This window comes from Lycium ferocissimum, chromosome 1, assembly GCF_029784015.1.
Source record: "Lycium ferocissimum isolate CSIRO_LF1 chromosome 1, AGI_CSIRO_Lferr_CH_V1, whole genome shotgun sequence".
In the NCBI taxonomy this organism is placed as follows: domain Eukaryota; kingdom Viridiplantae; phylum Streptophyta; class Magnoliopsida; order Solanales; family Solanaceae; genus Lycium; species Lycium ferocissimum.
The window spans coordinates 70,010,970-70,036,396 of record NC_081342.1 but is presented as its reverse complement, the minus strand read 5'-3'; the positions used below and the strand labels follow the sequence as shown (position 1 = coordinate 70,036,396).

At 31.9% G+C, this 25,427-nt stretch overlaps 1 protein-coding gene across 1 annotated transcript; it reads left to right on the top strand.

Moving 5' to 3' along the window:
* The first annotated feature begins 21,754 nt into the window (after positions 1-21,754).
* On the top strand, positions 21,755-23,611 carry LOC132059056 (phospholipase A1-Ibeta2, chloroplastic-like). Its single transcript, XM_059451540.1, has one exon. The coding sequence runs from the start codon at positions 21,868-21,870 to the stop codon at positions 23,506-23,508; it is 1,641 nt and encodes a 546-aa protein (XP_059307523.1). The 5' UTR covers positions 21,755-21,867; the 3' UTR covers positions 23,509-23,611.
* The last annotated feature ends 1,816 nt before the right edge of the window (positions 23,612-25,427 follow it).

Genomic DNA, 25,427 nt, shown 5'->3' with positions numbered 1-25,427 from the left:
GAAATAGATTTTCATTGAAACAACGGGAAACTTCCTAATTTTTTCGTGTGAAAACACCACTATTATTTTTTTTCCTCACTAATTCAATCAAAATATCTGTGCAAATAGCCACTGAACATTTTTCAGTAGAAAATTTCAATGAAAAATAGTACTCCCTCCGTCCCAATTTATTTGATATAGTTTTGACTTGGCACATAGTTTTTTTTTTTTTTTTTAAAGGAAGACTTTTGAAACTTGTGGTCTAAAATAAGTCATTGATATTTGTGTGGCTGTAAATCATTTCATTAAGGGTAAAAGAGAAAGTCAAATTATTTTTAGATATAAAAATATATTATTCTTTTTTAAACAGATTAAAAAGAGTAATGTATCATATAAATTGGGACAGACAGAATAATTTTTAGTAATGTAATGAATACCATGAAATTGGATCGTGACAAACTTCTCCTTTAATAAACCTTATAAAACCCAAAGCTAAAATGAACTCTCCTTCAGTCGGTCTCTAGCTTGTAGGGATTAAAGGTAAGTGGCAAGCAAATACGAGCCTCTTTCTCATGCAAGCTCAACACTCAACACGTAACAATTTTTTGTCCTTCCAAGTTTCAAGTGAAACAACCATAAATTTTTCCAATCTTCTCAATTCTACACTCTCAATATATACCATCATCTGCAAAGCTATATTATACATATACTAGCTAGTACTTTAATTCTCTATTTAATTGCGAATTTAGAATTTAAATCTCGCAAGTTCTGAGTCAAGAGAGTTAGTTTTCAAATATGTTCATGTTTCACTTTATTTGTATTCATTTATTTATTTGAACATGTACTTAAGGTTTTGATGTGAAGTCTGAGTTCTACCAAACTAGCAACGGTGAAATTCCCTAGCTCAACCTTAAATTCCTCACGGGCTCTTGTAGTTTTGAAAATTAGTATTGATGATATTCGCGAACTCATTGTTGGATCCATCATCGATTCCAAGAATTTAGATGAGAAGTTTGAGCTCTGCCAAATCACTAGTAATGAAACTCTTTGGGTCCATCATCGAATCCTACAATTTTGATGTGAGGTTTGAGTTCTGCCAAATCAGTGACAATGAAATTCGCAAACTCATTGTTGGATCCATCATAAACTCCTAGAATTTTGACGTGAAGTTTGAGTTCTGTCAAATCAGTAATAGTGAACCTTGCGAACTCATTGTTAAATCGGTCACTAACTTTATTCCTTTCTATTCATATTATAAAGTAGTAGTACTACTATAAAAGTAAATGTTTCATCATAATCAACCGCGCCATGGCCAGAGACTCTCTTATCGGGTCCAAGACTGCAACGGCCATCACATTTAGTGTCTCACTCATGGTGCTTTGCGGCTTAACCATGGCGGCTACAGTTATCTGCTTAGTTGTAGCCACCCCTTTGTTACTGATGTTTAGCCCTTTAATTGTTCCAGCCATGATATCAATTTTCTTGATCCTTGTAGGGTTCTTGACTTCAGGAGGCTTTGGAGCTACTGCTACTTTTGTTTTCTATTGGATGTATAGGTACGCCACTTGGAAATAGAGGTGGATTTAGGACGGGTTTTATGAGTTTAACTAAATTTGTTGCTTTTTCAAGTTCATACATGTGTGCATCTCTTGAAATGTGTCTATATCTTTCTGTTTCAATTTACTCCCTCCGTTCACTTTTACTTGTCCACTATTCCCTTTATAGATTTTCATTTTTAATTGTCAATTTTCACATAGGTTTTCATTTTTACTTGTCAATTTTCACATATCAAGGTAAGACAAAAAAAAAATTCCTATTTTACTCTTAGCATTTATTACTCATTTAAAATCATTTTTCCAACTTCAATACAATTATACACCATTTAATAGGGGTATTGTGGTAAAATACTTATCTTAATCATTGTTTCTTAAACAGCGTGAAAAATCAAAACGTGACAAGTAATAAAATGATACCTATTTAATGGGGGTATTGTGGTAAAATACCTATCTCAAGATCGAATGTGTAATCTTTATATTGTATATAATAAAATGATACTCATCTTGACTCGCTGATTTTGATTTTTAGATTTGCTTCTTGTATCCAATTGGCTTACACGAGAAGGAAACAGGGACGGAGCTAGAAGTTCACGTACGGTTCCTTGAATCCAATAGCTTTAGTTCAAATCCTATATTTATTTAAGAAATTCACTAAATGTGCATATAAATTAAAATTCAAATATGCATATAAATTAAAGTCATAATCCAATACTAACACCCACTATTCTAGAATTTAGAACTCATCTGGTTCCGCCGCTAGAAGGAAGCAGAGATGAAATCAAGATCTAAAGCTCTAGGTTTGACCTTTAATGTTTTTAATGTTAAATCCATTAATATTTTTAAAAATTATGGGTTTAGACTTATTATTAATAACAATTTTAATAATTTTACACCTAAATTTATATACTGTATCAAAAATAGTAGATTCGTAACAGTGCATCCGTCTCTCTGGATGTAGGATCCATAAGCTGCCAATGATACTACTAGAGGCGGAAATATCAACTAAAATAAAATGATATCATCCAACGCCACTTTGTTCAAAAAAAAATTATACATATAAAATAGGCTGATTGTATATACTACTTGAAAAATAAAGAAAAGTAAACAGCTACTACTATAAATGAGATGAGAAATAAAACTTGAAAGAGAGAGAGACTTAAATTCTTTTGTTCAGTGTTTGTGTGAGAGTCTCATCCTTGTTGATGAAGATGGTAAAAAGGTTGGATTTTGTGCATTAGGCTCTATAGCAAGATTCAACTTCAAACATGTTGGACTTTGTGCATTAGGCTCTATAGCACGATCCAACTTCAAACATGAGATCGCGATTTCAACTTCAAATCGCATGTTTGACATGACATCGCGAGTTCAACTTTAAATCCGCATGTTTAAAATTAATTCTAGAATAGCTAACTTTTAGAAAAGTTATAAATTTTAATTATTCTTTAAATAGAGCTGCTACAAACGTCTATTTGTGCACTTGCCCCGTTAACAATTAATTTGGATTTATTTTGTTTTATGAAGTGGAAGTTAACCCGTGTGAGTCAGTTTGGTTTGTAACATTAAGCCAATTTATGAAGTGGTCTTGAATCTTTTATCTCACTTTTTTTATGGACAAAAACTTCAAATTCAACCAGTTTTGAGTGTAATTTCCTAACATATTTGATTTTTACGCCCAATGAAGGCCCATCTTCATTACCAGCCTAGTGAGTTTTATAACATCTTAATGTCCATTACACTTTCATTGAGCTTTGATATACCTACACTAACATTTTAAAGTCCATTGCACTTTCATTGGGCTTTGATACACTTAAACTAACATTTTAAAGTCCATTACACTTTTGGGCTTTGATATACTTGAACTTCCTTATACAATAGTTATAGTTTGATGGGTCATTTGCACTTTTGTTCCTATTTTGTGGTGGTCCTTAATTTTTCCCTTCAAATGGGATGGTCTTTAATTTTTGGCCTTCAAAATCAAATTTATACCTATAAGAACATAAATTACGCATTTAAAATATCCATAAGTTATGTCTGTGCCCTTAAAGAAATTATATCTTTATAGGCATAAGTTCGATTTTGAACGGTAAAAATTAAAGACCAGCCAATTTGAAGGGGAAAAACGGGGACAAACCGCTTTTTTTTTTTTTTTTTTTTTTTTTTTGTGCGCGGATTGCCCTTCATTTGAGGTGGTCTTTAAGTTTTGCCCTTCAAATTGGTGGTCTTTAAGGTTTGCCCTTCGCTAGAAACCCCTTGGTCATGAGTTCGAACCCCCGCTCAGTGAAAATTTTAAATTTTTTTTTTTTCACAAGGCATAAGTTGTAAAAATAAAAAATAAAATAAGGGCAAAATTTCTGTCTTAAGGTAGAACTTGCATAAACTCTGCCCTTTCTATCTTAAGGCAGAGTTACAATTCTGCCTTTTTTCTGAACTTCTACCTTGCGAAATTTTTTTTAATTTTCGCCTGAGCGGAGATTTGAACCCATGACAAAGCGATCCCTAGCGAAGGACAAACTTTAAAGACTACCATTTTGAAGGACAAAACTTAAAAATCACCCCGCAATAAGGGCATTCCTGCTAATTGCCCGATAAACCGTGCAATCACTTGCAGTTTGATTGCTCTGCGAAATTCACACTTCATGCTAATTGCTACACCATCAACAGTGCAGCATTCTTTTCCCTTTCCCTTGGAAGGTCGCTAATGTAATTAAAAAAGAAAATCAACGTGAGATAATAGATTATAATAGCCATCAATAAAATAGACGAGATGCATACATACTGGCTCACCATGTTAAAAACAAAAAAAAAAAAAACTGCCTCTTTAAATTAATCTTTTACTAATGTTTGCCCCAATTGTCTAATGAAGGTTTAAGTTGGGCCAATCAATCAGCAAGGTTATCTTGAATATTTTTTTTTTAAAATAATATTTGTATTACATGAGGAAGGAGACGGTGGGCGACGGGAACGATAAAAATTAAATTCACATTTATTGAATAGAAGATTTACGGTAAAAACTTAGATTTGCAACGGTACCACTTATTAATAATTTTTGATCCTTGTGTTATCAGTATATTTTGATTGTAATCTTTATGATATTTGATTAAGAACATCTTTTTTACACTCTTGGTTTTCGCGTCAGCTTGTGTGCGCCTCGATAAGAAAAGCTAAGTACATTTAATCTTCATATAATTGAAATGTACTCTTTTGATCAATTTATTGATAAATATCCAAAAAATTATTATAGTTATTAGTTGTCCACGACTTAATTACCTATATGTGTGTTATGTTAAGCTCATAGTATAACTCCATTTCTTACAATAATATAGTTCTATTTGGCTGTAAAACTAAAACAACATATTATAGAACATGGAACACTTCAAAGGGCTTGCAACATTACTATTTAGGTCTATTATAGTACATGGAACACATATTTTAATTAATACTTTTTATTATAGTAAAAGTATTACTATTTAGGTCTATTTAGGTCTATTATAGTACATGGAACACATATTTTATTATAATAGTTAATAATAAAATAACTTGACAAATTAAAGAGCTTGAAAATTACAATTTAGTAAAATCAACATTATTTTACACATATAGGTACTTAACATTCTAACTACCCAAAATTTGGTTGAAGTTTTCCCCCAAAAAGATCTCTAAATAAATTTTAGAAAATTCTTTTTGGGTGAAGAAAACAAAACTTTGACCTACCTAAACACGTTGAAGAACAAACCTTTTCTCTCAAAAAAGGATATTCCAATGAACATATTCCCAATAATATGTGAACTTAAATTATTATCTAATCAGAGATTCTTTACTCATGCTTTTCAAAGTTGAATTGCTAGGTAAAACTTTATACTGATCCAAAATTCTTTCAATAATCACAGTAGTATAGATAAGGAATAAAAGAGTCTTGAAAATTGACCTATTATAAATGTCAAATGATCACACAAAGATTGGTACTTATCTATATTTGAAAACATTCCATGCCATTGCTGAAAAACCAAATTCCCATTTTTTAAACAGTGAGCTTGACTTTCCCGCTAGGTTTTACTTGTCCAAAAGGTGCCATCACAAGTTAAATGTCCCTTTTTTAGGCTCTCTGGCTTTATTTTTGAGAGTTGTATAAATACAACCCTTAATTAAGAAATCACCTTCTTCTTTTTTTAACTATACATTAGGCCAGGATATATTTAATATTTGCTCATATATTTCTCAATCTTACAGACAAAAGATTGTACTGTCATCTAACTTTTGTCATAGCTTACAAAATTTTAGATTGACATTTTCTCAAAAGATTTTTAGTTTGATGAAAAGAGATCTTTAAACTGTAGTCTAAAAGTTCATAACTGCAAGGAAAATAAAATAGACAATCATTTACAAAACAACTACCCAAAAGGGACAACTGGTGAAATTGTAACAATTGAATCCCCTTCTATGGAATATTGCATTGTGCAAATAGGATAAAAATGGATTTTTTTGTTATATATAACCCGATGAAACCTTTCACATAAGTAAAAAATAAAGCATAATGGCAAAGAGAATTCAAAAATTGTTTTAGGTTAGAAGTTTATATCTAAGGTGTGACTTTATTTTTTTGTTGAATTCTCTTGTATGAATTCATGACTCTGCCCAAAAATAAGATAGACTACTTAATATACAATAAATCAAAATACACTAATATTACAAAAAATTAATATATATATATATATATATATATATATATATATATATATATATATATATATATATATATATATATATATATATATATATATATATATATATATATATATATTATTATATAAAAGTAGCATCTTTGTTTGTTCTCTGTTTACATGCAGGCGTGAGCCGCAATCAATGTTTTTTTCTTTTCAAATAGCTAAATCCTTGTTCAGATATGTTGAAATTTGAAATGAACAAGAAGTCAAAACATGACTTAAATTATTGTTATTTGTGAAAAGTGAAAAAGAATTTTCTAGTTATATAGTAAGATAATTTGTGAGATGCATACAATAGTTGAATAGTAAGACAATTTTTTTTGTTATTCCCACAAGTAAGGCATTTGTCGTGTAGGGTTCATTAGAGGACGGAAATTTCCTATTAGAACTTTTTTTCCATCTCAGGGGCTCAAACTTGAGACCTCATATTAAGGATGGAGGTAGTGGCGGAGCCACGTTGTCCAAAGGGGTGTAAATTGACGTGATACCCTTCGTTCAAAAGTTACACTATTTAGATGGATAATTTGTTTTGATGTGTATATATTATATGCTAAATTCCCTTGAGCTCTTCGTGTGGTTACTTCTTTATATTTTGATCCTCTTTAGGAAATTCCAATTCCATCATTGGGTGGAGGAATCCTACTCATCCCACCATAATTATTGATAGCATGAACAAAGCTAAAGGGTGCATCATAAAGATTATCCAACCCCTTGCGCCCTCTTCACATCTTTACATATTTTTCATATATTTACTTATTTATATTTTAAATAATTTTAATAAAACTTTTGATTCCGCCACTAATTAATTGCACACAATAGTAAGACATGATAGAATGATTGACATTATTATAGTGGGAAAAGGGATGAGATATGGACATTTGATAACTTGCAATTTTTTTTAGAACAAATTGATCAAATATTAATAAAATTGATAATAGTCTATGAATAGTTAGTTGAACCCTACAGCTCATGAACCGAGTAAGGACTGAGAATTTTGAGAACGATTCTTACTTTCCCTTTTTTCATATATCATATGTCATGCTTGGGTAATTGATTACGAGAAAATAATGATGTAAGATGGTATATTTTCATTAAAAAACCTTTGAACAATTTGTTAGACATCTTAAATTGATCATTTTAGGTTCTATATTTTAATAAAATTCATCATATTGACTGATTTTAGTCATTCAGCAACATCCAAGAAACCTTTCTAAATTTTGTTTACTCGTATATTTTTCCCAAAAAATCTTTAACAATACAAGTTAGATAGGAAAAATATTTTGGTGCTCGTTTTGAGGTCTGAGTAATCCAGACTCACGTCGGAAAGTTTCAAGTTGGGGGTGAAAAACATTTTCTATTAAACGCAATAATTTAGTTCTAACTCGAGACCTCTGGTTAAGAATGGAGGTACACTATTGAAACTAATTCGGATGTGTCTTCTTCATGCATGGCTGCATGCTCCACTTGGCTCAGGGGGGTACAACTCAGTTGGTAGAGCTCCGCTCCTACAAAGTGTGTTAGTTAGTCCATTAGCTCATTAGTTAACCTTCCATTTAAACCAAAACGATTGCCTATAAATACAGCATTTCGGGTATAAGAAAAATAAAGTTTTCCCTAACGTTTTCTGCGTGAAATAGACAACGATTAGGTTAGCCATACAAAAATATGATATCTAGGTAGTAGAAGCTGAGAAATTTTTGTTTTATGAGAATCCCTGTCAAACAGTAGTTCAAGTCGTGGTTAAAAGAGATTCGCTCATGCAAAGAGAAACCCATAAATTTATAAACTAATAATTACATTGAAATGCTTCGATTACTTATATAGTCTGTTTGGCCAAACTTTTATAATCAGCTTATTTTAAACAATATTTTTTTTTAGAAGTGCTTTTCAAAAAAAATACTTTTGGCGAAAAGCAATGTGTTTGGCCAGTTAATTTTAAAAGCACTTTTAGTGTTTGGCCAAGCTTTTGAAAAGTTCATGTAAGTGTATTTTTTTCAAAAGTACCTTTCAAAAAACGACTTTTGGGCAAAAGCTATTTTTTTAACTTCTGAAAACTGCTTCTTCTACTTCCAAGAAGCACTCATTTTCTTTCAAAAGCTTGGCCAAGCACCTCACTTTTTTTAAAATGAGCACTTATTGAAAAAAAAAAAAAAAGTACTTTTGAGAAAAAATAAACTTGGTCAAATAGGTTATTACTATCCCATCGCAACCTTTCGTATTAGATAGCGAAAATATTTATTGAATATAGTTTAGTGAAACCAATAGAAATTAATCTACATGTCAAACATCTCACATGGGATTCGATATTTCTATAAGACTTTCTCTAAAAGTAGCTAGGCAAACTATGTATCTATTAATTAAGTTCATGCTTTCTACATATTGACCAAAAGTCTCCATGAAAATTTAGTGGCTGTTAGTTAATAGAGTAGTTAGAAACTTAACTAGGACAGGTCATTTGATAATGACTTTGGGATCGAAGGTACATTTGAATGAGCATCGAGAAGTAAAGACCAAGAACTTTCAATAATTTAGGTAGTATTAATTTGTTTTAAAGTTTGCAAAAATTGAATTTGTAATTTCTATGTTTGAGCTTTTGAAAATGGTATCTGTTTGATTTGAATCTTCTTCTTTTTGTTTTTGGAATTTTGAAGATTTTCAAACTCAACTTTTCAGATCTTTCAAAAACTAGTTTTTGGAATATTTTTTAGGTTTTACAAGATGTGCAAAATGAGTTTAGAGATCTTCAAAAAGAACTACTCTCTTTGTTGCATTTACGTGAAATTTTTTTATTTCTAATACGTTTTAAAAAGAATGAAAAGTTTTTATATTTATAAACGAATTAACTTTTTTATTTTATTTTACTAGTAATATGACGTGATTTTAGAGCCACATAAATATCATAGCATGTTTGAGACTATAATTTTCTCCCGGAATTGCGTTATCAGAGCCAAGGCATGAATGGACGTTAGTGAGCATTCAACGGCACGTCACAAGCATTGCCTTTGTTCTCTAGCATCCGGTGTTGTAGAGCTCCACGTAAGAGCGGACATCCATATGGACTTCATGTGATTTTTCAAAAAAACAAATATGAAATTTTATGCCCATTTAACCATGAACTGGAGGAACCATTTTTTATTTTTCACAAAAAACATTTCAAATGAACGCTTTTTATAAAAACAAAAAGAAGAAGACTACCTTATTATGGGTCTTAGGAGAGATAACACACACAATATCTGTAGTCGCTTGCAAACACAAGTCTAACATAGGTATCCTCGTGTAACATGGTTCTTTTTCTAAAATTCTTGATTGACAAGGAACTTTTTTTGTCCTTTGGTCTTGCTAGGGTATAGGAAACGTGTGGGACACAAAGTTCAATATAGTTAAATTATAGGTCAAATACATACACAGCCCTTTAAACTTGACACAAATTTGCACTTAGACACCTCAACGTAAGCTTGTTCCTATTAGCCTCTTGAACTCAAATCAAATTGTGATAATTAAACACCTAAATGATAATCTTTAAAAACACAAAGAGCGTGGCTTTCACATGCCATGACATGGCAAAGAAAACCAATCAATATAAGACTCGTGTAATACTCTTTTTTTTTTTTTTTTTGAAAAAAGCTTCTCATCTACAACTCTTTCTTGCAACCGAAACCTTGCCGTCCCCCGACATTACTACCCCATCTCTTGGTTTCATTCTCTTTCAATTACACTGCGGTGTACATCTTCCTCTTCAATTTACAATCATCAGTAGGCCACCACAAAAAGCAGAGCTATAAAACTCCACTAAGAGTACTTGTCGTTAGACAACTAGTCGAAAAAGAATTGAACTATTGAAAATTAGTCGACTTAGCACCTTGCCGAACATTCCTTCCATCTCTTGCATCTCTACTTCTAGGCTAAAATGAAGATGAAGATGAAGGGTAGATATAATGGTGGAGGTGGTGGCTTGAAAGAGAAGGATAGATACAGTGGTTGAGGTGGCAGCGGGGAGAGAATAGGGCGGATATATGGTGGTGCAGGGGGATAGATTAAGGAGGAAGGAAAAAGAGAAAATAGTTTTTCATCAAACAAAAAAAAAAGCCTTCACGTGCTCTATCAAAATGTAACTCACACTAAGTGCCATGTCAGCAAGTTGTGTTTAATTGACACAATTTAGATTGAGTTCAAGAAGCTAATAGGAACAAGCCTATGTTGAGGTGCCTAAATGAAAATTTATGTATTTGGCCTATATATATATATATATATATATATATATATATATATATATATATATATATATATATATATATATATATATATATATATATATATGAGAATTTTACATGAAGCCCATGTCCACAACCCAAAAAAAAAAGAAAAAAAAAGAGGAGGAGAAATTGTGGTTGTATGGTCAGTTCATGTTTCCTTTTTTTTTTTTTTTTTTTTTTTGGAAAAATAACACTGTATGTCAATTTGTATAAAATTATTATCCGTTTTAGCCCATACTTTATTTTTTACATGAAGAGGCCCAAAATTTTCTCATTCTCAACGCTTATTTCTCTCTCTCCACCCTTTCTCTCTTCTCCCTCTCTAATTCATCCAAGTTTAGAAAAATTTCGTCTTCACACTCAGATTCTGACGGCCAGATCTGGAAGAAAACAGAACATCCCAGGAGAAAACGTTTCCGGCCAGATCCATCTCTGGCTTCAGAGAAAAGGCCAGATCTGGAATAAACAGAAAATTCTATTTCCCCCCACCGTACTCCATTTATGAATAAAGTGCAAAAGGGGGAGTAGTAATAAGTCATATAGAATCAATGGGTTCATAATAAAGTAAAATCCCTTGATGACATTCAAAGAAGCTATGCACCTTCACTAAATGTTAATGAAAGAAGGCCCTTTCATCCTAATCTCATCTACTGAAAAGGGGGCCCTAGATTCCATTCTTTTGATCTATCTACTTCGTCCAAACCAAGTAGGTAGGCTCCATCTTATTCTATTTTTCCACTGTCTAGGGCCGTACCCTGCTGGTTCAACAACAACCATTTTTTCTGGGGAACTTTCATATAAGTTTGTTCTTTCTTTTAATCCACTATAAAGGTTCTAAATTGGCTCCTTAATATTCAGGATAGACGAGCACTTGCAAGAGAGCGAGCGGCAAATCTAAAGTTGCTATAATAAAGTAGAACGAAAGTACCTCCCAAAGGTTCTACCTTTTCTTGTGCGTTCGAGAATAAATAGAAAGTTTCTAAATGGAAGAAGACTCTCGATTGATTGGTAGAACATCATCGGAGAGAACGATGTCCGGCCAGATCCGTCGCTGGCGTCGAAGAAAAAGAGTGACATCATCGAAAAATCCTTTTTTTGGGGCAGATTTGTCAATAAATTTTTGATAAACTTTCAGATCTGAAATCTAAAATGGAAAGTAGGTGAATTTGGTATTGAAATGGAGACTTAATGTTGGATAAAGGGTGTTTTCTAGTGCAAATGTGTATAACCCATGTTTATACATGCTTATACAATGTAGATATATTGTTTAAACAATATATAAACCTGTGTATAAATTTGTATAGTCATGTATAAGTATGTATAAACATGCTTATACACACTTATACAAAATATATGCACTATTTAAACATTATATGCACATGTGTATAAATTTGTATAATTGTATATAAGTATGTATAATTGTGTATGACTCTATAGTCTATATAATATTGTATACTGTATACATGCACAAGTGTATAAGAATGTACATTGTAGTGTAAAATTGTGTATAAGAATGTATATGAGTTGCCTAAGTTCAAATTATAGTATTTTTTTTCCCTTCTTGGTGAATTTCAGAACAAATAAGTATGGAAAATAAGAAAATGAAAAAAATAATGAAACAAAAAAAGACAATCTAATTTACGAATGAAAAATGAAAAAATAAAATAAAATAAGAAGAATATTATCAGACTAATTGTATGAGCATTGATGAAATAGGAGATACGGGAACTTTGGACAGAGATGGTGAGATCTATAGATATGCTTAACAAATCTAAGTTTTAGGCATTTGGGCTATATTTTGTATGGCTAATACATTGTAATTTTTTAATTTGGCTACGTAATGAAATATACTCTTTTGAGTTATACTTTTACGAAATCCACACCCCCCCCCCCCCCCCCCCCCCTTTTTTTTTTTTTTTTTTTTTGTGTAGATTGGCCTTCTTTTGGGGTGGTCTTTAATTTTTGTCCCTCAAATTGCTAGTCTTTAATTTTTTGGCCTTTGCTTAAAAAGGTGGCCGAAACCCCCGCTCAGTAAAAAAAAAATCACAAGGAAAAGCTTTTGCCAAAAGTCTGCTTTATGCGGCAGTCTTTGCCTTAAGGCATAACTAAAAGTCTGCCTCATAAGGCAAAGTTTGTCGTCTCCGGCGAACTATTAAACTTTTAGTTATGCCCTAAAAGTTCACCTTACAAGGCAAAGTCTGCCGTCTCCGGCATAAGTTCTATGTAACTTCGCCCGAATAGGAATAGGTTCATAGAAACCTATACCATGCGAAATTATTGTTATTTTTGACTCTGATGGATTTCGAACACAGAACCTCGGGTATTTTCGGCCACCTTTTTAATTGAAGGGCAAAATTAAAGAACAGTGAATTGAAGGGCAAAATTAAAGACCAGTCCGTATGAAGGGCAATCGTGCAAATTGCCCATCATTTTTTTGCGCGGATTGTGCTTCTTTGTGGGTGGTCTTTAATTTTTGCCCTGCGCTTAAAAAGGTGGCTGAAAATACCTCAAGGTTCTCGGTTCGAATCCCCCGCTCAGTTTAAAAAAAAAACCGCAAGGCAAGGCTTGGCGAGAAGTATGCCTTATGTGACAAACTTTGCCTTTTAAGGCAAAGTCTGCCGCATAAGGCAGATTTTTTGCGAAGCCTTGTCTTGTGATTTTTTTAAATTTTTTTATGACTAAGCCGAGGTTCGAACCCAAAACCTCGGGGTATTTTAGGTGAAGGGAAAAAATTAAAGACCAACAATTTGAGGGGCAAAAATTAAAGACCACCACCAAAGAAGGGCAATCGTGCAAATTGTCCTGGGCAATTCGCACGATTGCCCCTATCTTGGGGTGGTCTTTAATTTTATCCCTCAAATCGTTGGTCTTTAATTTTTGCCCTTCGGCACTTTAAGTAATAAGAAGGTAGCTAAAAATACCCCAGACATTTCGGGAACGAACCCCAGCAGAGTAAAAATAAATAAATCACAAGGCAAGATTTCATAGCAAACTATGCCTATTCGGGCAAACTTACATAAAAACTATGCCTTTTCCGGCATAGTTCTGTAGAAATTAAGTTATCCTACAGAACTATACCGCAAGACAAAATTTCTATGTAACTACATAGAAACTATCCCTTGTTCGACATAGTTTACTTAGAAACTATGTCTTGTCCAGCATTGTTTGCATAGAAACTATGCTTTGCGACATAGTTCTGTAGAAATTAAGTTATCCTACAGGACTATGCCGGGCAAGGCATAGTTTTTATATAACTTTGCCCGAATAGGCATATTTTCTATGAAAATCTAGCCTTCCAAAATTGTTCTTTTTACTTTCTTTATTTTTTATTTACTTTGCTAGTGTCCGAATAAACCAACGAATAAGGGTACTTTGACCCACAAATTTTCATTAAACGAGAAGTAGGGCAAAATTAAAGACCAGCGATTTGAGGGGAAAAAATTAAAGTGCAAAAAATTGAAGTTGTATTTCCTTCGTCCAAATTTATATGGCACACTTCTTTTTTAGTTCATCTCAGAAAGAAGTCACCTTTCTATCGTCATCTTAATTTTCAAATTCACTTGTTATGCTTAATGAAATTATTTATATTCATATACATATTTAAAGTTTATTATAGATCACAAATTACCAAACATCTTGAGACGGAAGAATTGAGACGGAAGGAGCAATATAGTGGTGTGAAAAAGAAAAACATTATTATTCAGATAATGAATATTTTCAATTTCAACTTCAAAATTTTAAATAAAGTGAAAAATATTTTGATTTTTATGTCCATCGCCTTACTTAATTTTGACTTGACCATTTAGCAAAGTGCCGTACTGTACATCAAAAATTGTTGCTATCATTATTAGTTGTAACAAGAAGAACATAGGAAAGGCTGTTTAAAGTTTCTTTGAAACCGTGTGAGATGTGACATACAAGTCTTGAATTAACTACCATTTGTCAACTACTGCATTAACTTTTCTTTAATTTATGGGATAAATGAAGCATTAACTTTTCTTTAATTTATGGGATAAATGAAAGATCTAGAGTGTTAATGGGTAAGTTGGATTAAATTTGATAAGTTATTAAATTAGTAACTTGAGAGAGTCATTATTCAAAAGATTTTTTTGATTGTCTCTTTTTGGAACAACTATTTAATAAATATCTTACAACTTTATACACTTTTTAAATCACAGTTTATAGGTATCCTTTAAGCAAATTGAAAATTTTATGAAAAAATGTTAGACCATGATTTAAAGTTTTGTAGACATGAAGAATGTCTTGTCCACCGCAAATGCTATATTTGCCCAAATTGTAAAAATAAAAACAAAATCTAAATGGTGACCTAATAATTAACACGAGCGTAAATCAACCGTTATTATTTGCCAAAAATTTGTCCGATGATCAATGCGAGTGAGTTATAAATTTTATCGAAACAATCACTTATTCATCACCATCATATCTGAGCAAGCCAATTATATTTTGATAAAATTTATTATAGGTCAATTTGGCTACATAAGCTATCCAAAATTTTCATTCTTCTCAGAAATTCCTTTCTGGACTATGTTTTTTTAAGATATATAAATAAATAAATTTATAAATTGACATAAAGGAAAAGATAGATTGTATAATAATGTAAAGTCTATGGAGTCAACTTCAAAAGCCTTAACATCTTTATAACAACCATGGATGTATCTAGCCTGGAACTAACCTGATTTGTCCTTTTAGATGAAAGTGAAACTCAAGTCCTTTTTAGCTTTACTCACAAGAAGCAAAATTGATCTTTGGTGATTTGACATGTAAGTCATGACACCTTTCCGAGCAACTACATAAATATAGGTCTTTGGACTCTACATATTGGATTGGTAATAACTACTAGTAAGATAATGAAGTTTGAAGATTTTATTTAAGGGAAAAAAAAGTTTGAACAATTTATAAGCGGCGGTTTGTAATTATCTCTTACACGACGTGATAGTGTAAGACTTTAATTTGAATTCTCAATCATTTTTCGCATGTTCTCAAAATAATTCTTAAAATTATTTGATTTAAATACAAATAAGTGTATCTTCTTCTCACTATTGGAACTTGGGTAAATAGATATATCGAAAATGGTGAGGAACCGGATCCTCTTTTTTCTTGGGGATCTTAATACAAACAGCCAGCCGGATTCATTTTTAGCTTCCTAATAGCCGATGTGCATACATTATACAGTGATTATACATGATTATACACATATTATACACAAATTATACATATATTATATATCAGCGAGCTATGTTTAGTTTAAGTGATTGTTTAAGTGATTTTGGGTGGATGTCTATATAGATTAATTCTTCTTTTTGGCTTCTTTTTTTATTTTTTATTTATTTATGTATGTATTGTGTTTCCTTCCTTTGAAGAGTGAGGTTAGTCTTTCTTTACTTGGTCGGTGAACCACTAATTCAAACTATCCCGACTTTAACATCTAACTATGTAGAAAAATTTTAATTACCAAAAAACAAATGCAGAAAAATCTCTCTTTACTTTAACCAGAATATATATTCAAAGCCACGCCATTGCAAAAGTAGTAACTATGACTACAAGTATTGTTTGATCCAACTACCCACTTTAATTATTAACTTGTGAACTGTGAAGGCAGCTTAATTTGCGGCATTTAATTTAAGCCCTTCTGCCTATTTAAAAAATAAAATGTTGTGAGTTTTGTTTGGATATATTCTATAAATAAATACACACCCTTCTAAATTTATCTATGCCATATTGCCATGTGGTTTACGGTATGCTAAAAACTATAACATGTATTGCACAAGCTCAATTTCTTTCGTACTATATTCACTAGGTTATTACCATGATTTAGGGAACATATGGAAATTATTAACATTTGTATGAGAATATCAAATAATTTATTAACATTTGTATGATGGTCGGTGGTCTATTTTAATTTCATTTTCTTGCTTTAATGTCTTCCAATCTTAGGCCAAAAGATGCTGAATTCTTGAAACTGTTGTTGACTATAATATATCTTTCTGCAAGTAAGCATATGCAAAATAAATATTTATTTTGTGTATGCCGTACGATAGACCAGCGCTTAGTGAAAATTTTGTGCATATATTCTCCATCCTTAACTGAACGTCTCGTGTCGAAGGTGAGAATAGAGAAACTTCTGATAGATAGCTTATTCATCTTTAATAAATTTTACATAGTGCAAATTTGAACGCGCTTATATCAAGAAAAAAGTTAGTGAAATTGTATTCGGTTTGAAAGTCAACAAGACAAAACAAAATTTGTTTTTTGATTTGCCAATGTTTAGTGATCAAGCTGATACAACTTACTTCACGTGGAATAAACTTTTGCAGACTAAAGACTGGACTATGGTCCCCAAATCTCGTCGTGGATGTGATATAGAGTACAGAGTGATAGAGATTCTTCTTCTTCTTCTTTTTTTTTTTATTTTTTTTATTTTGCAACATAAGATTTACATTAATTCTACGTAGCATGTGGAATGGAAGAACTTTTCAAAAAAAAAAAAAAAAAATCTTTGGTTTCCCACCCGATGTTTGGTACCCGCATTAGAGCTCGACTATATCCGAATTCGCGCCGGATAGAGCCCATTTCTAGGGGAAAGTACTTTTTACCAAGGATTTTTCCATATCCAGAGGTCGAACCTGAGACCTCTGGTTAAGGAAAAAGCAGTCCCATCCACTGCACCACATTTTTTTGTGGTTAAAATTTCTAATTAATTCAGGGTGCACCGATAAGGCTGTAGTTACCGATCTCGGGGTCAATGCCCTCACCCTAACAATTGGAAGGTGAAATATTAGAGCAATTTGGTACATGAAGCTTTCAATATTTACATAGGGTTCAAAATTAGGTTGCAACTCAAAGGAATGTGATGCAGACATCAGTGATACGATTTCAACTCGTAACCTATAGATCACATGATTTATTCCAAAGAGGAATGGCTAGGATCCACACACAAAAAGATAAATCTCAAGACTGACATTGTTTTGCCAAAAATAATAATAATAATAATAATAATAATAATAATAATAATAATAATAATAATAATAATAATAATAATAATAATAATAATCATGTAGATCAACACTATTTGATATTAAGGTGAAAAAAACAATTTAGAACAAGAAGTAAATTCATAAAACTGTACTGTTTTACACGCGAAGCCACAAAGAAGTTGAATTATGATAAAATTCTACATAACCTACTGCTACAAGAAATATATATTATGTGTAGAATATTTTCAGCCACTTTGAAATTTGCCAAAGTAAACAGATAGGCTCCTCACTTTCTAAAAAAGAATGATTTGGGGAAGGGTTTATTAACGTAATAACACTTGAACAAAAGTGGCGTGATAGTGAAGTGGTAAAAGATTGACTTGTGTTTCACTGGATTTTAATAGAAAATGTAAACGCGAAAATTGCACATGACATATATGCTTTAGTAAGCTTTTATTTTTACAATGACGTCATATATTTACTAAAGTTACTACAACAACAGCGATAACATATTCAGTGTAATTTCACAAGTGGCGTTTGAGAATGTATGCAAATTTTATCCCTACCTCTTGGAGGTAGAGAGAGGAGAAATTGTTTCCGAAGATCAAAGAAGTGATGAAAAAGGAAATGCGGGAGTGAAGAAAATATGGTAACTAATAAGGAAAGCAGAACGGAGAATTCCTAAAAAGGAACAGTAACAACAAAAAAATAGAGTGATAATCGAAACACAATAAAAACATATGGTAACATATCATTTGGTGGGCTTTCAGGCTCCTCCAGATATTTTTCTACTTTGAGAAGGGAAAAAAAGTCTAAATTAATGGATATTAACAAACCATCATTGATGTACGTTGCACGCGACATGATCAAACTCCATTTTCAAATCTAAGAGCAGACGAGGGAGTTGTGCCTGAATTCAGATCGGATCAGATTCTTCTTCTTCTTTTTTTATTTTTTTTATTTTATGAGCTGCTTTAATATGATATTGCACAATTACATGCAGTTTCATTCATGTGATCTGACTTGTAATTCCTTTTAATGAGAGACTATCAGTCGATGTATAGTATAGTAGGTGAATTTTTTGTGCCCCTTTTTGTCTGTTGGTAATACTGGATGCATATGACTGACATTTTTATTCGTTTTTCAAGATTCAATTCAACGTTTTACTATATCTAATGCTTCTATGTAAGACCGTCTCCCAATTTCTATTTTCGCCTGAGTAATGGGTTTACATTGCAAAACGTCGAGATTGTGACAACATGGCATACGTCAACTACGGATTTTGGCTCAAAGATTTGAGAGAATATTTAGAGATTATTTACATAAAAATTTATCAAATGAATATTTATTTATCAGATGAACTCATTATTTCAACTTCAACTTTGAAATATAAAAAGTTATATATGTATTGGATGTTTATTCCAAACCAATAAATGCATGATATGTGTCTGAATATATGAAACTAACAGTTAACCGTGACTAATTAATGTATATATATTTTCACTTCATTAAATCACTTAGATATAGTAGTAATTTGAATCGGGTTGGTGTAAACATTATATGCGGGTAAGTATAATATTTATCAATTTGAAATATAGAATTTGAAGTTTGACTTAAAGATTTTTTAAAAAAAAAGTTTTTTCAAGTTTTCACGCACAAAATGTCAACTATATTTTCATCTCCAAACATAGTTACTTTAACTTCTAATAATCTTTTTTCAAAGGTCTACTAAGATATCATATAGTTTGGTAAATGATAAATGAATAAGAAAATTCTTGCTTTTTCTCCCGACAAATTAAAACCCTATTTTAGTTTTTTAAATTTCTCTAATTTGGTCTAAGGAAGCTTACAAGAAAGCTTGGAATTAAATGAATAACAAAGTAGGAAAATAAATTAAATGGGTTGCAGGGTGGACGAATATAAGAAAATTTAGTGGCATAAAAATATCTTTTGCAGTTCATTCTTTTCCAATAATGCTGAAATTCATCATTTTTCTTGGGATTATTATACAATTCAAAAAAAAGTTGGTCACTTTTGGAAAGAGTCAATTTCAAACTTTTATTTTAAGACCAGAAAAAGTATAATAAAAGACCACTACCTTAGTAAATTGTAGACTTTATTAGTAGTAATTATTTTCTCAATAAAAAAATTTCGTTTATTTTCTTAAAAGGAAAATATAAAAGATCATACATCTCGTGATTATCTTGAATTATCAACATTACTATAACACTTACACAACTGATATATATTTGATCTATTACTTCATTTGTTCCAATTTATTTCGCAGTACTCTTCGATTTTGAAAAACGTAAGCAAACATATATTAACATCATTCCATTTACTTTTATCATTAATGGATTTGCACAATTAAATTGACACATCAAGTTTCTTAATCATTTAATATCGCCATATAAACGAAATCAAAGAAGAATAATTCAGTTTAAAATAGTAGTTGCAATCATGTCGACCGCAATTCTTCTTTTCAAAAAATAATTCTAAAATATCATTAAGTTTACAACATAAAATATGCTTTTCAACCTAGTTTTGTCAACCACACGGTGGAAAGTTGAAAACAAAGAAAAAAATTGCAGTGTATGTTGTCAACCGTGAAGGGCACATTTGACCATTTAGTTGAGTCCAAAAAAGAACACTCTCAAATATAGTAGTAGTAGTAGTATAACTTTATAGTAAAGTTCAAGTTATATACTAAAGTATAAACTTTTTATACAAATATAGTTTAACCAATTATACTACTTAGCATATACATTTTCTTTTGGTATATCGGAGCAAGTGTTTGTCGGAATGATTGGGCGTGAAGGGCATGTGGCCGATGAATCGGGTTGAAAGTAAAAGCTGCCAAACACTGGCGAAATGCTCTCGAAACTAATTTACTTGAGTGTGATAGAGGAGTGTGGAAGTGAAGTTTCTTCTCCTATCTAATTCAACTATTGTAACCTAAAAACTTACTCGCACATATTTAAGCCAAACCAATAGATGCACGACATGTGTATGCACATAGATTTTTAGCACTTAACCACGGTTACAGTCAAACCTCTCTATAATAACATCGTTGGGTCCGAATTTTTTAGGCTGTTATAGAGAATTGTTGTTATACACCTATAACAATATTTGATATCTAAATAATAATTGGCTGAGTATAGGCAAAAATGATGTATAAAATCTAGCTTTTTTATTTTTTTAATGTTATAAGAAATAATAAAATTATTTAAATTTTAATCTCAAAGATTTGCATACTTCACAACCTAAACATTAAAAAAAGTTAATACAATTTTAATAAATTCATAATTGAAAGTATAAAGTTTTAAACTCTAAGACACATTTTAAATCTACTTGAAATTAAATTCTTCAAGATTGATAGAAGAAATCTATAATTGTAGCTTGTTTTGTATATTCTCTTCTAGGAAGATTAGAAGAAACCAAATATTTATCTCTTTGCCTACTCTAAAGAATAGGATTCGTACTCCTTATTCACATTATTTTCCTTTTTGAAAATTATTTATAAATAAAAATAGAAGACAATGATATTTTTATATTACAAATATTCATTCATATGTAATATTCTGTCATAAATATAGTATATTAAAATATTAAATTAAATATTTGGTTAAAATCTCTACACTAATTATTGATAATTATAGATATTCTATTTTTATAAAGATGGTTAATTATTATATTATCAAAAAAAGCAGATAGTTGTTATATGAGGGGTAAATTTACAAAGAGTGTACTGTTATAAAGTCGGTTGTTGCTGTTATAGGTAAAATATTGTTATAGAGAAATAAAATACATAACATAAAAAATCGGTTCGAAAAAAACTTAGTTATTATAGAGAGGTCCGACTGTAATTAACATACATTCTTACCTTAATAAATCCCTTAACGTAACTCATTTAATGTAAACATTCGATGCAAATAAATTTTTTGGAGTAATTTATTTAGTCTTTTCTGATGTACCAAAAATAACTTTTATAAAAAAAAAAAATAGAAAAACAAAGCCTTGAATGGTGACTTGTGATGGGCATTCAAATGGGACCGAGTAAAGCAGACTTTTCTGGATATGAAGTCAGTCTTTTAATATCAAAGTCAATTAATGTACTCATACATAAATACCCTCTTCTTTTCTATAATTCCCACTAATTTTTAGATGGTATTCTTATAAATAAAACAAAACTTGATATATATTTTAGTCCTTTAAGTTAAATATTTCTTCTATATAAACCTCAGCTTAGCCCCTTTATCCTACTCGCTACTTTGTTTGGATCTCATTCTTCTAAGCTGACTTTTCCCCCACTTTCTCTCACTTAAAAAATCACTTTTTTCTTCACTTTCTCTCTCTAAAAACCATGATGATCGGAGCTACACTTCCAGCAACCAATCTCCATTTTTATCAAGCAAGAAAATCCAGTTTTAGATGCAATGGATCCCCATTAAACCCTTCAAGAAAAGGAAATCCAGTAAATACACAAAATATGACAAAAAAACATCTTTCAAATCTTGAAAAGCTCTTGCAAAATCAATCCATGAAACCCCAATTACTCGATTTGAACAAAGTTCATCAAGAATCGAGTAACGGGTCGAATGAAAACAACATCAACAATATATCCAGTGTAACTCCACAAGTGGGGTCCAAGGAGGGTAAGATGTGCACAGACGTTAACCCTACCTTCGTGGGAAAGAAACTGTTGGAAGGGCTAAATTTGTCAAGATATTGGCCTGAACACAAAGTTGCTGAAGAGATGTCTCCAAGACATTTAAATAGGCTAAAAAAAATGTTGTCATCTAGTAATATAGAATACTCTCCAAGAAACAGTCTTGGTAGTAGATGGAAAGAGTATCATGGTAGTAATGATTGGTTAGGATTAATTGATCCTTTAAATGAGAATCTAAGACGAGAATTGGTTCGATATGGTGAGTTTATTCAGGCAGCTTATCATTGTTTCCATTCTAACCCTGCCACGTGTGAAGACGAGGGGACGTGGGGCCCGAGAAACGTGGCGTTGCCCGATAAGTCTTATAAGGTGACCAAGAGTTTGTATGCCACGTCGTCCATTGGATTGCCAAAATGGGTGGATGACGTGGCACCTGACCTTGGATGGATGACACAAAGGTCGAGTTGGATTGGTTATGTGGCGGTTTGTGATGATAGATCTGAGATTCAACGTATGGGACGTAGGGATATTGTAATAGCCCTACGTGGTACTGCAACTTGTTTGGAATGGGGTGAGAACTTTCGCGACTTACTGGTTCAAATCCCAACAGAGACAGAGACCGAGTCAGCTAAAGTAGAATATGGATTCTTGAGTTTGTTTCAAACAGCCGGTGTTAATGTACCTAGCTTAGCTGAATCAGTAGTTAATGAAGTGCAAAGACTCATCGAACAATACAAAGGCGAGTCTTTAAGCATTACTGTGACAGGGCATAGTCTTGGAGCGGCCTTGGCCTTATTAGTTGCAGATGAAGTGAGTACATGTGCACCGGATGCACCACCGGTGGCTGTTTTCTCCTTTGGAGGACCTCGAGTGGGCAATCGAAGCTTTGCAGAGCGATTAAACTCAAAAAATGTTAAAGTACTACGCATCGTGAACAATCAAGATTTGATCACTAGAGTTCCAGGGATGTTCGTGAGTGAAGAACTCGACAAAAAGCTAAGGGAGTCGGGACTTGTAAGCGGGGTGCTAAATGCGCTTGACAAAAGTATGCCATGGGCATACGCGCATGTTGGCACAGAGCTAAGAGTTGACACAAGAATGTCACCATTTTTGAAGCCTGATGCTGATGTTGCTTGTTGCCATGATTTGGAGGCATATTTGCATTTGGTGGATGGATACTTGGCATCAAATTGCCCTTTTAGAGCAAATGCAAAGAGGAGTTTAGCAAGGTTGCTAAATGAACAAAAGCCTAATATCAAAAGGCTTTACACTAGTAAAGGGAAAGGCTTGAACCACAATCTTGAAAGAGAACATAGTTTCTCTGCACCTAGCTAGTTGCTTGCCTAGTTAATCTTCTTGATATTATTGACTAGCCAGGGGATGTATACTTCTCGTACAAATGACTAATAAGAAGTAGTACAATTATATGTTTTCTATTTACTACTCCTTGAATGACTTCACGAGTAAATTCTAAAATTTTGGTAAATTTTCACTAATTTTGTTAGTGAAACTTTTAATATGTATACAGTTCGAGCTAAAGATATTGAGTTCAGATGAATCGGTAAGTCATTGACTACGTTTACTCCTGATAGTGGAGTCTTCGGGTGCGTTACGTGTGGAGGGGAAAGTATCCTGGAAAATAAGTGATAATCTTACTTATTTTCTAATGAGGAGACAATCCGTGTGAAATGTCACTTATGAAACTTGTTTTCTCTATTTCTATCGGGAAGTAATCTTTCTTATTTTTAAGGAACTTATTTTTCTACAGAAAATGTTTTTCAAAATTTTGACCAACCAAAACATAAAAATTAAAAAATATTTTCCTCCATATTAAACACATCCTTTAACGCAGTGATGCATGAGTTCAATTATATTTTTCATTGCCCTTTCTCCAATATTCCGATGTAAACAATTAAAAATTCTATAACAATTTGATTTTGCACTTTTTCCTTGGCAAGAAAATCAAAAGAATAACAATAGTCAAAGGATGTTAGATATAGAAGAAAAAACCAAAGTCATGTCATGTGGTAGGTAGAACACAAGACACCGACTTATATTGTGCCATTGTTAAAACTAAATTTGAACTATTTTCTCATAACTAGATAATTGTTGTCTAAATTATTTTATTGACATTTTTGAAATACATATAACAGATTCTACCTATACCTCTTAGGCTGTTATCATTCACAAGAATAGATGTCAGATAACTTTGCCCCTCAAAATTTAGACATATAAAAACAAATCATCCTTAATGAGAAGTTAGTATACGTGGTTTATATTTTAACAATTTACCTGTCCAAATTTCTGTGACACTATTTAACAGGGCATAAAATTTTATAAATCTTTTAAAACTTGTGCTCTAAATGCAACACCACCCTATCAAGGATGAACCCTGAGTTTAAAGATTGCTTCTTAGACAAGGAAATAACTGTCACAACTCACAGAAAAGGGTTTTGCCTTTGTATCTTTCGCACGAAAGTCTGCTTGTTTTCATTTCAATTATCGTAATTCGATTGATCTACTAAGCTTGCGCATCAATTCAGAGGCTAAGTGATGCAATTCTTAAGACTCAATGTGTAACTTGCAACAATCTTTGATCTAGCTATAAAGTTCTTCTTGCGAGTCCATCTAGTAGAACCCTCTTTTCAAAGTCTTAGAAATATTTGTGTGACTATAATTCATCCACTAAAGGTAAAACAAGAATTTCAAAATTAAACTATTTTTAAATATGGATATATGACAATTTTATTTGGACAACTAAAAAGTACAATATGATAGTGATGATACTATTTGCACATGCACAAACTAAAAAGGAAAAATGCGATATTATTGTCAAACCTCTTCATAAATCGTTTGTTCGAATTTCTTTTACATATATAGTAAAAATGTTGTTATAAAGAATATGTAATATAAGTATATAACATAATATAAAATATAGTTTCAAATAAAACTTAGCTATTTTATCAAAATATTATTATAGGGGATGACTGTTACAGAGAAATTTGCTGAATTTGCATATACATCTTACATGATTTGATAAGGAATATCCCAATCAAAGTCCAAAGCCACAAGCTAAACTTTACAAAGTCAGACCCAAAATAGCAAAAAGCCCAAAAATAAACCCCAGAAACAACAGCCCGGGCCCATACCCAAAAGAACCTTTCCCCACCCCACCCCCTACTCCACCCCCACACCCACACCCATCACTAGGGTTTTTAATCATCAATTCACTTCACTCCACTCAAATTATCAGC

Excerpts from the sequence above, each read along its gene's own strand:
- LOC132059056 (XM_059451540.1), top strand. The coding sequence starts at position 21,868 with ATGATGATCGGAGCTACACTTCCAGCAACCAATCTCCATTTTTATCAA.